The sequence below is a fragment of the Hemitrygon akajei genome, chromosome 7, assembly GCF_048418815.1.
Source record: "Hemitrygon akajei chromosome 7, sHemAka1.3, whole genome shotgun sequence".
Taxonomy (NCBI): Eukaryota; Metazoa; Chordata; class Chondrichthyes; order Myliobatiformes; family Dasyatidae; genus Hemitrygon; species Hemitrygon akajei.
In genome coordinates this window covers 68,855,986-68,869,051 of record NC_133130.1, presented here as the reverse complement: position 1 = coordinate 68,869,051, position 13,066 = coordinate 68,855,986, and the positions used below count along the sequence as shown (strand labels likewise).

The window sequence follows — 13,066 nt, the reverse complement described above, 5'->3', positions numbered from 1 at the left end:
TTTAAAACATAGTTATTAGTTTTGAGTTCTACAATACTTATAAAGAGTAAAGAATTAAATTAGTCATCCTGTGATATAGGCGTATTGTTCGCGGACAAACTTCTCAGAGTCTTCAGAACCACAATGTTACGTACTGCAGGGACCATCATGAAGAATGGGGAGACATTCCAGAATGTCCTTTACCACAATTTTCTGGAAATGAGCCAGTGGTAAGTTTATGTCTTTTAAATAATGGATCAGTGTTGATAGATCTTTGTTTTGGATTTGTTAGAAAGGTCCTTTGGTCTGTATGATACTAACATAGTGCAATTGTTTGCCTCAAAAATTTTGAGAACATAATCCACATTAGTGGACAGGGCAGGAAAATCGGCCATAAAGTGTTGACTTGTCCAGTGCTCCTTTGACTAATACTCATAAACCAATGGTTTGATAACAAAACATTGGATTTTCTTGATAATCTCCACACATTACTTTATTTATTCTTGTTTTTATATACAATTTTTGACAGTATTTGAACTCACAACTTCTAGATTACCAGCTAACTACTGTAACCTATTTTACTGAGGTATACAAGTTAGTGTTGGTGCGTTGGTCTTGTGATCTGAAGGTCGCTAGTTCAAGCCTCAGCTAAAGCAGCGTGTTGTGTCCTTGAGCAAGGCAATTAACCACACATTGCTCTGCGATGACACTGGTATACCAAGCTGTATCGGCCCTTGTCCTTCCCTTGGACAACATCGGTGGCATGGAGAGGGGAGACTTGCAGCAGCATGGGCAACTGCAGGTCTCCCGTACAACCCTGCCCTGGAAACTTTCCAAGGTGCAAATCCATGGTCTCGAGACTAATGAATGCTGATTTATTTATACAAATTAGAAATACAGAACGTCTTCATTTGCCTTAATTACGAAACATTTGGAGATTAAATACTTAGAGCAAGGGGTTTAGATGGGGTGGAGTTTGTTAGGTGTGTTCAGCAAGGTTTCCTGACATGATAGATAAGCCAACGAGAGGAGAGGCTGTACTTGATCTGATATTGGGAAATGAACCTGGTCAGGTGTCAGCTCTCTCAGTGGGAGAGCATTTTGGAGATAGTGATCACAATTCTGTCTCTTTTACCATGGCATTGGAGAGGGATAGGAACAGACAAGTTAGAAAAGCGTTTAATTGGAGTAAGGGGAAATACGAAGCTATCAGGCAGGAACTTGGAAGCATAAATTGGGAACAGATATTCTCAGGGAAATGTATGACAGAAATGTGGCAAATGTTCAGGGGATATTTGCGTGGCGTCCTAAATAGGTATGTCCCAATGAGACAGGGAAAGGATGGTAGGGTATAGGAACCGTAGCGTACAAAGGCTGTTGAAAATCTAGTCACCAAGAAAAGTAAAGCTTACAAAAGGTTCAAAAAACTAAGTAATGATAAGATTATAAGGTTAGATTATATGGCCAGCAGGATGGAGTTTAAGAATGAAATTAGGAGAGCCAGAAGGGGCCATGAGAAGGATTTGGCAAGCAGGATTAAGGAAAACCCCAAGGCATTCTACAAGTATGTGAAGAACAAGAGGATAAGATGTGAGAGAATAGGACCAATCAAGTGTGATATGGAACCGGAGGAAATAGCAGAAGTACTTAATGAATACTTTGCTTCAGTATTCACTACGGAAAAGGATCTTGGCGATTGTAGCGATGATTTACAGTGGATTGAAAAGCTTGAGCATACAGATATTAAGAAAGAGCTTGTGCTGGAGCTTTGGAAATCATCAAGTTGGATAAGTCTCTGGGACCAGACGAGATACACCCCGGGCTACTGTGGGAGGTGAGGGAGGAGATTGCTGAGCTTCTGGCAATGATCTTTGCATCATCAATGGGGACGGGAGAGGTTCCGCAGGATGGGAGGGTTACAGATGTTGTTCCCTTATTCAAGAAAGAGAGTAGAGATAGCCCAGGAAATTATAGACCAGTGAATCTTAATTCAGTGGTTGGTAAGTTGATGGAAAAAATCCTGACAGGCAGGATTTGTGAACATTTGGAGAGGCATAATATGATTAGGAATAATCAGAATGGCTTTGTCAAAGGCAGGTCCTGCCTTAAAGCCTGATTGAATTTTTTGAGGATGTGACTAAACACGTTGATGAAGGTAGAGCAGTAGTTGTAGTGTACATGGATTTTAGCAAGGCATTTGACAAAGTACCCCATGCAAGGCTTATTGAGAAAGTAAGGAGGCATGGGATCCAAGGGGATATTGCTTTGTGAATCCAGAATTAGCATGCTCACAGAAGGCAAAGAGTGGTTGTAGACGGGTCATATTCTGACCAGTGGTGTGCCTCGGGGATCTGTTCTGGGACCCCTTCTCTTCATGATTTTTATAAATGACCTGGATGAGGAAGTGGAGGGATCGGTTAGTAAATTTGCTGATGACACAAAAGTTGGGTGTGTTGTGGATAGTGTGGAGGGCTGTCAGAGGTTACAGTGAGACATTGCTAGGATGCAAAACTAGGCTGAGAAGTGGCAGATGGAGTTCAACCCAGATAAGTGTGAGGTGGTTCTTTTTGGTAGGTCAAATATGATGGCAGAATATAGTATTAATGGTAAGACTCTTGGCAGTGTGGAGGATCAGAGGGATTAATGGAGTCTGAGTCCATAGGACACTCAAAACTGCTGCACAAGTTGACTCTGGTTAAGAAAGCATACGGTGCTTTGGCCTTCATCAACTGTGGAATTGAGTTTAAGATCTGAGAGGTAATGTTACAGCTTTATAGGACCCTGGTCAGACCCCACTTTGAGTAATGTACTCAGTCCTGGCCACCTTACTACAGTAAGGATGTGGAAACTATAGAAAGGGTGCAGAGGAAATTTACAAGGATGTTGCCTGGATTGGGGAGCATGCTCTATGAGAGGTTGAATGAACTTGGCCTTTTCTTGAAGCAACAGAGGATGAGAGGTGACCTGATAGAGGTGTATAAAATAATGAGAGGCATTGATCGTGTGGATAGTCACAGGCTTTTTCCCAGGGCTGAAATGGCTAACACGAGAAGGCACGGTTTTAAGGTGCTTGGAAGTAGGTACAGAAGAGATGTCAGGGCTAAGTTTCTTATGCAGAGAGTAGTGAGTGTGTGGAATGGGCTGCTGGCGAAGGTGGTGGAGGCAGAAACAATAGGGCCTTTTAAGAGACTCCTGGATAGGTACATGGAGCTTAGAAAAATAGAGGGCTATGGGTAACCCTAGGTAATTTCTGAAGTAAGTACATGTTTGGTACAGCATTGTGGGCCAAGGGGTTTGCATTGTGCTGTAGGTTTTCTATGTTTCTATTGCAACCTTATACATTAGCTGCAACATTGTGCATTATTTTGTCACCTTACTTTAGAAGGCATTTGAATCAGTCCAAAAGAGGTACACTGCAATAATTCCTGGGGTGAGATATTTGTCCCATCAGAAATGGCTAAAGAAATTAGATCCATATTTCTTGCAGTTTGAAAGAATAATTTTTATTATTGGATTCGGGTAATTTAAAACTGATTTGTGTCTGAACTTCTTGCAGAGAGTAGCAAGGCTCTGGAATTCTCTTCCTCAGAGAATTGTGGAGGCTACGTCATTGGGGATATGCAAAGAAGAAATACAGTATATTCTCAGCAATCTGGCATTCCAGGGAATGGAGGGTAGTTGCTATGTGAAAATTGATCAAGCATAAACATTACAAGAATTCTATCGTAAGCCTTTATATGAAGTGACTAATCTTCAAAGAGCAGGTTGTTACTGAAGCCTATAGCTGCAAGTAAATAATCTAAAATATCTTTTCACTTATTTTTCATGGTGCTTGAAATAAATCTTCATGTTTGAGACAATTTGCATAAAAATAATTTGCATAACATTTTAGAAATTTTTGACACTTGTATGAGAATTCCAGAAACATAAATATCAGGTACATTTTTGAAAGATCAGTGAATTAATGGCTGTGAGGAATTAGCATAGAAGAGGAGGTAAGGCCTGGGCCAAGTCATTGATGATACTGAATGGTAAGAAAGGATGAAGGGATTGGGTAGCTTACTTCTGCTCCAGTTTTCCTATATACTATGTTAACTGCAGATTTCAGACCTCTGAGTCATTTTGCCAAAGTTCATCAGAAACAGTTGTATTTCTAAAACCAGTGTAAAAACCTTCAGCATTTTGCCAAGGGCCCACCTTCATACCACTTTGCACATCAACTCAACCTTCAGTAGCATAAAGCCTTCATTTTCTTTGCATTTAATTTTATTCTATTAATTAGCACCTGTTCATGTTCTTATTTTTGCATTCCATGCCAGCTTTTCGTTTGCTTTTTGTTCAGTCAATAAAGTGTGAAAGAGAGGCGAGAGTAGATATTGGACCACTGGAAAATGATGCTGGACAGGTATTAATGGGGGACAATGAAGTAGCAGACCAACTGAATAAGTATTTTGTATCATTCTTCACAGTGGATGAAACTAGCAGTATGGTGGAAGTCCAGGTGTCAGAGGGCATGAAGAGTGTGAAGTTACCATAACTAGGGAGAAGGTTGGTTATTGGGAAACTGAAAGGTCTGGAGGTAGATAAGCCACCTGGACCAGATGGTTACACCCCAGAGTGCTGAAAAAGGTGGCTGAAGAGATGGTAAAGGCATTAGTAATTATCTTTGAAGAATTCGGTTCAAGACTAGGTTCTGGAGTGGTTCCAGAAGACTGGAAAATTGCAAATGTCACTCCACTCTTCAAGAATGGAGAGAGGCAGAAGAAAGGAAACTAGACCAGTTAGTCTGGCCTCAGTGCTTGGGAAGATGTTGGAGTTGATTATTAAGGATGTGGTCTCAGGGTACTTAGAGGCACATGATAAAATAGGCTGTACTCAGCATGGTTTCCTCAAGGAAAATTCCTTTCGGACAAGTCTTTTGGAATTCTTTGAAGAAATAACAAGCAGGGTAGACAAAGGAGAATCAGTTAATGTTGTGTATTTGGATTTTCAGAAGGCTTTTGACAACATGCCACACATGAGGCTGCTTAACAAGCTACAAACCCACGGTATTACAGGAACCATTCCAGCATGGATAAAGCAGAGGCTGATTGGCAGGAATTAAAGAGTGAGAATAAAGGGAGCCTTTTCCAACTAACTGTCGGTGACTAGTGGTGTTCCACAGGGGTCTGTGTTGGGCCAGTTTCTTTTTGCGTTGTATGTCAATGATTTGGATGATGGAATTGATGGCTTTAATGCAAAGTTTGCAGGCGATATGAAGACAGGTGGAGGGGCAGGGAGTTTTGAGGAAGTAAAGCGGCTACAGAAGGACTTAAATTTGTAGAAGGGGAAAAGAAATGACAGATGGAATATAATGTCAGGAAGTGTATGGTTGATGCACCATCAATAACTCTCTTTGAGACGTAAAGGCGAGATATTGGCTTTTATTGACTGGAAGAAGGAACAAGCAGTGGTTGACCACTATACTACATCCTGGAGACAGAGAGGCCGGGCTCAGACCTCAATCGCCTTTATACAGGGGTCTGTGGGAGGAGCCACAGGAGCAGTCAGCAGGGGGCGTGTCCAGACAGGTATATGTAGTTCACCACAATGGTCATGTACTTTGGTTAAAGAAATGAAAGGGCTGACTATTTTCTAAATGGAGAGAAAATACAAAAAACTGAGATGCAAAGGGACTTGGTGCAGGATTCCCTAAAGGTTAATTTGCAGGTTGAATCTGTGGTGAAGAAGGCAATTGCAATATTAGCATTCATTTCAAGGAGAAAGAATGTTGAGAGTTAATAAAGCATTGGTGAGGTCTCACGTGGAGTATAGTGAGCAGTTATCTCAGAAAGGATGTGCTAAAACTGGAGATGGTTCATAGGCAGTTCACAAAAATGATTCCAGGATTGAATAGCTTGTCATATGAAGAGCATTTGATGGCTCTGGGCCTGTACTCATTAGAATTCAGAAGAATGGGGGATGACCTCATTGAAATCTATCAAATGGGGTAAAGCTTTGATAGAATGGATATGCAGAGGATGTTTCCTGTGGTGGGAGAGTCTAAGACCAGAAGACACAGCTTTGGACTAGAGAGGCGTCCTTTTAGAACAGAATTGAGGAGGAATTTCTTTTGCCAGAGAGTGGTGAATCTGTGGAATTCTTTGTCACAAGCAGCTATGGAGGCCATGTCTTTGTGTATGTTTAAGGCAGAGGTTGATAGATTCTTGATTGGTCAGGTCATGAAGGGATACAGGGAGAAGGCAGGAGATTGGGGCTGAGAGGAAAATTGGATCAGATGATGAAATGACAGAACAGACTCGATGAGCCAAATGGCCTATTTCGTCTCCTATATCTTATGGTCTAAATAGAGATACGTTGAGTCTGTGCAATGTGGATTGCATGGTTGAAGAACTGGCTTTTACAAAGGGGTATTAGGGGTGTCTTAGGAACAGAGAGTGTTGAGGAAGTGTCCATTTTCTTTTTAGTCCTTTACCTTTTTTCTATTTTATCATCTTCCTTCCATAGTTAAAGTAAAAATCTATTGGGCACGAACGCACAGGAGGACTTTGAAATAGTGAGTATCTGTGTTGTGGCCTATGTTTCTGTCAAGGAGAGTTGATTAGCTTCATCAGTGTGCAACGTCAGGATACCTACTGAGATAGGGAACTTGCTTGAGATCAAATACAGTGCACTTCATATCTGGTTCTTCAGCTCCATATTAGGCATTAATTGCCACATCTGCCATGGCCCCACTTATTTGAATAGTCTCACTGACCTGCAGAGAAAAAAGGATGAAGATCAGTGCTTTTGTTTGCTTTCACTTCGTTTATATTAACTAATATTAACATTAATTAATTTTAATGTATTCTATCTGTTTATGATATTTAATTTTAGAAATAATTTCATGTTCTTCAATTGTTCCTCATAGTCTGTGATCCTTTCAGACAGAGGGGGAAAAACCTTCAGGGCAAGAAAGGTCTCAGGGTAGTCCAGGGTCAGGCTCTGCTGCCCGAGTCCAGTTGGATGGGTCTGCTCCATTCCATGCAGAGTGACACCTGCAGGACATCGGGTTCCTTGAACCTCTAAAGTTAAGTGTGACGATAGGATGAGTGTGGGAGTACCCTCTGAGCGAGATGGGATGTCTGGAATGTGATGCCCCTGATTATTCCAGTGTTATTTGAGCACTTTTCAGCGTAAATTGCCAACTAACAATGCGTTTCGATAATGTATCACTACTAGCCTACCATGAAGGTAATTTCTGGCCCAGCCTTTACCGTGTACTTTGTAGAGTTTGGCTTCTACATATCCTATTTAATTAAAGGCGCAAAACCAAATACTTTTCAGGATGGCTCCTGGACAATCAGAGAGAAATGAGGCATTCTCTCTCTGGTGACCATTTAAAAGCCTTTTACTGCATTTGAATAATTTTATGTACTTTTTTTCAGAGCTGGAAGTGGGTTTTGGGTCCAATCTTTCTATATATTTGTGAAAGACTGATTCGATTTTTCAGATCCCAGCAAAAAGTAGTGATTACAAAGGTAAACTTTAATTTGCAACATCTTCATTTTTTTCTGGCATACTTATGTATAAACTTGTAAAACTTTTGTCCTCAGAAATTGTCTTGATTGTATTGATTCTCGATACTTGATCTTCTCTTCAGTAGGCATCCTTTTAAAATTTATTTTTAACAGGCAGACTAAGAAATGATAGGTCCATTGCAGCTGATGGCAAATGGTTTATTGAGTAGTTCCATGATTGATGGGTGTTACTTCTGGATTCTGAAATGGCAGAATGTTACAAGGTGTAACTGCAGTGTTACTGATATTGACAGATTACCGTTCTTGGATGAATGAATCTTGGCCATAGTTTAACCAGTACGTTAAGTAGTGAGATAGTAAACATGCATTTGTAAACCAAATTATTCAGTTCACCATCAAAGCTGAGAGCAAAAATGAAGATGTGGTAAATCAGGAAGTAAATCAAAGGTAAACCTCTACAGTGATTCTTATAAAACTGAGAATTGTTACATCTCTAAGAGCAGATGAACTCATTGACTTTGCTGTGAGAACCCATAAACTCAATATATCAACATTAAGCATAATATTCATTTCTTTACTGGATAGGTGATCGTACATCCCTCCAAAGTTCTTGAGCTCCAGATGAAAAAGCAAGGCTTTAAGATGAAGCCTGGTCAATACATCTTTCTGCATTGTCCTTCGATATCTCACTTTGAATGGCATCCATTCACACTAACTTCAGCATCTGACGAGGAACACTTTAGTATCCATGTTAAAGTACTGGGAGACTGGACAAGTGCTCTGTATGATGCCTGTGGAGCTAATCTGAAAGGATTTCGGGAACCATGGAAGATGCCAAGGTTTACATTTTGAGATTTTCTGAATGTATCTTGTTGATATCATTTAATATAATTGATGAAAATTTAGCACATTAAGTAAATTTTAAGTTCTAAGCTCCACTTCCCTTTTATTTGATTAACATGTTGACTTAATCTGTAAACAATTTTCTTGTCGTTCATCTGCTGCTGAAACTCTCATTCATTTTGACTTGACCGTATCAATGGATTTCTCAACAGTTTCCCACATTGTATTCCATAAGGGTCATTTTAAAACACCACTGAAACATCAACTCTGTGCTTGTTGATAACATCTAATATATTGAAATGTTTTTTTTAACTTCTTTCTTGTTTTCAAGTCCATCCAAGATCTCACTTAGCAGTTTTTCTATAATTCCTCCGCCCCCTTTCATCACATAACCATCCTGTGCCAGAAATCTGGAATAAAATAGAAAATGTGGAGCACCTATTTTCAGTCTGCAGGAGTGACACTCTGGTTCAAATATCTAGCACTTTAATTTATCATCCCACTCACATTCTGGTTGAGGAAGAGTACCTTGTCTTTCATCTGGGCACATGCAGTTATCTCCATTCAATACTGCATTTTCCAACTTGCTCATTTTTTTTTGGCTGTATCAAAACTGTCTATTTCTGCCTGTCACAAACGAGAAAATCTGTCAATGCTGGAAATTCAAGCAACAAACACAAAATGCTGGAGGAAATCAGAAGGCCAGGCAGTATCTATGGGGAAGAAAAGTCCTGCCAAAGGGTTTCAGCCCGAAATGTTGACTGTACTTTTTTCCATAGATGCTGCCTGGCCTGCTGAGTCCTTCCAGCAGAGTGTGAGTGTGAGTGTGAGTGTGAGTGTGAGTGTGTGTGTGTGTGTGTCTACCTGTCGTCATTTTGGCTTTATATTTCTTAATGTTTCCTTATAGTCTGGCCTGCTGGCCATGTCTGGCAGCCTCGATATTAACAGCGCATGAGATGGACAATCAAAACGTGCTGTAACTGCACTCTCTGACCCTATCAGGAATATTCTGTCTGTTTTACTTGTCTTTTTCACCTGAAAAATAACTTGGTTTTCTCTCTTTTCTAGTTCTGACAACTTTAAGTGTTTCTCTTTTCACAGACATTTCCTGACCTGCTGAGTGTTTTCAGCATTTTCAAATTTTAACCTTTTAGAAAAAAAACTTCCAAATGGTACAACACAGGAGAGTGACTTAGTGTGTTCTCTTTCCTCAAAAGGTAACTGTTCAGTGATATACATGTCAGGGAAGATGTCTTTTGTAGACATTTCAATGCCTAACACTCTTTGTGCTATACTGTACAGAGATTGTGTTACTTCAAACTATTATTAGCTGTTTTGATCTTGAGTTATTCCATGTTACATAATCAAGTTTGCCTTTATTTAAATTTTTTTAAAAGCTGGAAATGGTAAATCAGACATTTGTGTGAAGAGAAACAGAATCTTAATGCAGGGTCTTCATCTTGAAACATTAACTGTTTCTCTTTGCATGGATTCTTCCAAACAGGCGAGGGTGTCCAGAGCTTTACATTTTAATGTCAGGTTTCCAGCATTTGCAGCTTTTTGCCTCTTATGTAAAAGAGTCCATTTAATATGGAATTGTATCAGAAGTTTGAAAAATGTTTTGTGATAAATTCTTGTTAAAGTAACTGAAGATGAAGTGTTCCAGATAGCAATGGTGAAATTGGGGTATCCATACACTTAAAGGCTCCAAGCTATTATGTATATATATTTGATATGCTTCACAGAGTGGCAGTCGATGGTCCTTTTGGAACTGCCAGTATTGATGTGTTCTGTTATGAAGTGAGTGTGCTGATTGCTGCGGGAATTGGAGTAACCCCCTTTGCTTCTATATTGAAATCAATTTGGTTTAAGTACAGTCACCAGACTGTGATGACTAAAGTAAGACGGGTGAGTTTTGTAAATGCCTTTTTTTCATTTGAAAAGCATACTGAGAATATTATACAAATCCTCATGATAACACAGTGACTGAATAGTGGCCATTCAAAGGAATTGGGGAGTAGTCACTCATGTTATGCAAAGAGCACATTCTAAATGGAAAATGTGTACTAATTAATAATGAACAATATAGTCATGTATTATGAGCTTGTACTACAATAGTCACAATGATATTTTGAGGAAAATGAGTTAATTCTGATAGATATGAAGCACAAGGAAATTATTTTTGAATAAACATAGAAAACTGGGAAGTAATGTCATGAAGGAAACATAATGGAAGTTTTTTTTAATGTCTTGAATAATTTTAATGCATTTCTTTCTTTTCTACAATTGCTAAATGCATGAGGGAAGGTTCTGTTCCCCTCTTAATCAATTTTCCTTTTTGATAGTTTTGAAGTTTATAGTAATGCATTTCTATTATAAAATAAAGGTCTACTTCTATTGGATTTGCCGAGATACTCATTCATTCGAATGGTTTGCTGATCTTCTACATTCTCTGGAAATGCAAATGATGAAGATAGGAAAGAGTCAGTTCCTAAGTTATCATATTTTTCTTACAGGCTGGGATGATTATCAAGTGAGTGAGAATTTATTGTTCCACTTTCATAACTTTTCAACAAATGATCTCTCTAAAGATTAGTTTCCTCATGTTTATAACCTAATTGAACAACTTTTATATAAATAATTTCAACCATACCACTTCATGTTTATATGGAATTTTGGACCAAATTCTAATCACTTTTCTGCTTCTCTCTGATTGCAAGAATATTCTTTTAAATCTCTTGTTTTACTTTGGTTCTAATTCTATTCTCATCATTCCTCTCTCCCATCTCCATATGATGCATCCACTTAATTCCTTTTTTCATTAATCTGATTCAGATGATTACATTTTGCTTCACATTGACTTTCTGAAACTGGTTACATCAAAGTTAACCTAAGGTTTAATATTTTTGTTAATAATTGTGTACAGAAGGATATTGCACAAGAGAAGGATCAATCAATCAAAAGAGGACGGCATGGTAGAGTAAGTTAGTGCAACGCTTTATAGCCCCAGTGATCTAGATTCAAGTTCCGCTGCTAAGTATAAGAAGTTTGTACATTCTCCCCATGACTGTGTGGGTTTCCTCAAGGTGATCTGCTTTCCTCCCATGTTCCAAAGATGTTAGGGTTAGTAAATAGTAAGCACGCTATGGTAGCACTGGAAGCATGGCGACACATGTCCCCAGTTTATCATTGGAGTCTTTAGGTCATTGACGTAAGACAATACATTTCACTGTGTGTTTCATTATTTCAATGTACATGTGACAAATAAAGCTAATCTTTAATCTGTGTCTTTTCACCCCAAAACACATCGTTACCATATGCATTCTCCTGATCTTTAAATGCATTGAAAATCTCTTGGGCAGTAATAAGAACATATCCAAATGTAAAATTAACCATAAATTGCTGTGGAACAAGTTTTGACCAGAAACACGTGGATTAGGAATGAATGGAGATTAAAGATCCATGATTTTTAGATTTGGAGCTCAACTTTGAACCTAAGCGGCCAAACTTGATATTTAATCAACAAATTTAGTAGATGGATATTTAGATGCTGGTAATAAATCAACATGGTGAATATGGGATTTAAGAATTGCAAGCCTGGGAACTACGTGAAATGAACCTAAATCTGAATTATATTTAATGTTGTGCTAGGGCTGTATGGTTTAATATTTTTGTTAATAACTTGATAAAGAGAAAATACGCTGTAAAATGTAAAACTGAAGAACTGCAGAAAATTAGTTTTATAGTGGACTGATTGTTGTTTCCTTATAGGCTGCCTATATTGCTTTGCATTATGGAGAGAATGAAGATGTAATCACTGGACTGAAACAGAAGACTTTCTATGGTAGACCAAACTGGAACAATGAATTCAAGTACATAGCTGATGATAACCCTGGGTAAGGCCTTTCATGTTCTGATGCTTTGATAATTATAATAATTTGAATGTTTAATAATTATTATGATTTTTTATAGGGTTGATCACATTTTGTAATCTACATGACAATAAAAATGCAGCATTATAAGAGTTTTTGTACAAACAATGTGGATTTGTAAATAGGAAAAGACACTACACTGTCATCATGTAAAGTGACATTGAGTGGATACATACTTCAACTAATTTCTGTCAAGCTAGATAGGTATCTTATGGATAGGGGAATCAAGGGATATGGGGACAAGGCAGGAACCGGTTATTGATAGTAGATGATCAGCCATGATCTCAAAATGGCGGTGCAGGCTCAAAGGGCCGAATGGTCTACTTCTGCACCTATTGTCTATTGTCTATAAATTGATAAATGGAACCTATGTTTTCATGAGGTCCAGCATAAAATAGAAATCACTATTTGTAAAATAGTGATCAACCTTAAACTCTGTTACCAAGAATCAGATTGGTTATAAATTGCCTTTTGATAATAGAACAAAAGGACAGAGAGATTCTATTTAAACACACAAAAGGAGAAAATAAAACTGTCTCTATTTTCAAAGATTCAACTTTGTTTTCTGTAATATTTTAAAAATATGTAACTGCTATTTTGATTTCTTGCTCTAGTTGTGTATTTTACTTATATCCATTCTCACAAACATTTAAGAATACTGATACTTTAAAAAAATAATAAAATAACCAATAATCTCTGAATTGCAAAAAATACTCTGGTAGATTTCAGATGAAAAACCAATTGCCCTCAAGGTATTTAAAAATTGGGCTTGTGAATAGGACGATCTTCTTT

General features: G+C 38.3%; 1 protein-coding gene across 1 annotated transcript in view; it reads left to right on the top strand.

Annotated features, from left to right (window-relative positions):
* Positions 1-12,242, top strand: part of LOC140730006 (NADPH oxidase 3-like) — a 35,968-nt gene extending 23,726 nt beyond the window's left edge. Inside the window, exons 8-13 of the mRNA XM_073050164.1 lie at positions 80-209; positions 7,407-7,499; positions 8,085-8,338; positions 10,088-10,250; positions 10,729-10,875; positions 12,114-12,242. Coding sequence (XP_072906265.1) covers positions 80-209; positions 7,407-7,499; positions 8,085-8,338; positions 10,088-10,250; positions 10,729-10,875; positions 12,114-12,242 — 916 coding nt within the window. The remainder of the gene's footprint in view (positions 1-79; positions 210-7,406; positions 7,500-8,084; positions 8,339-10,087; positions 10,251-10,728; positions 10,876-12,113) is intronic.
* The last annotated feature ends 824 nt before the right edge of the window (positions 12,243-13,066 follow it).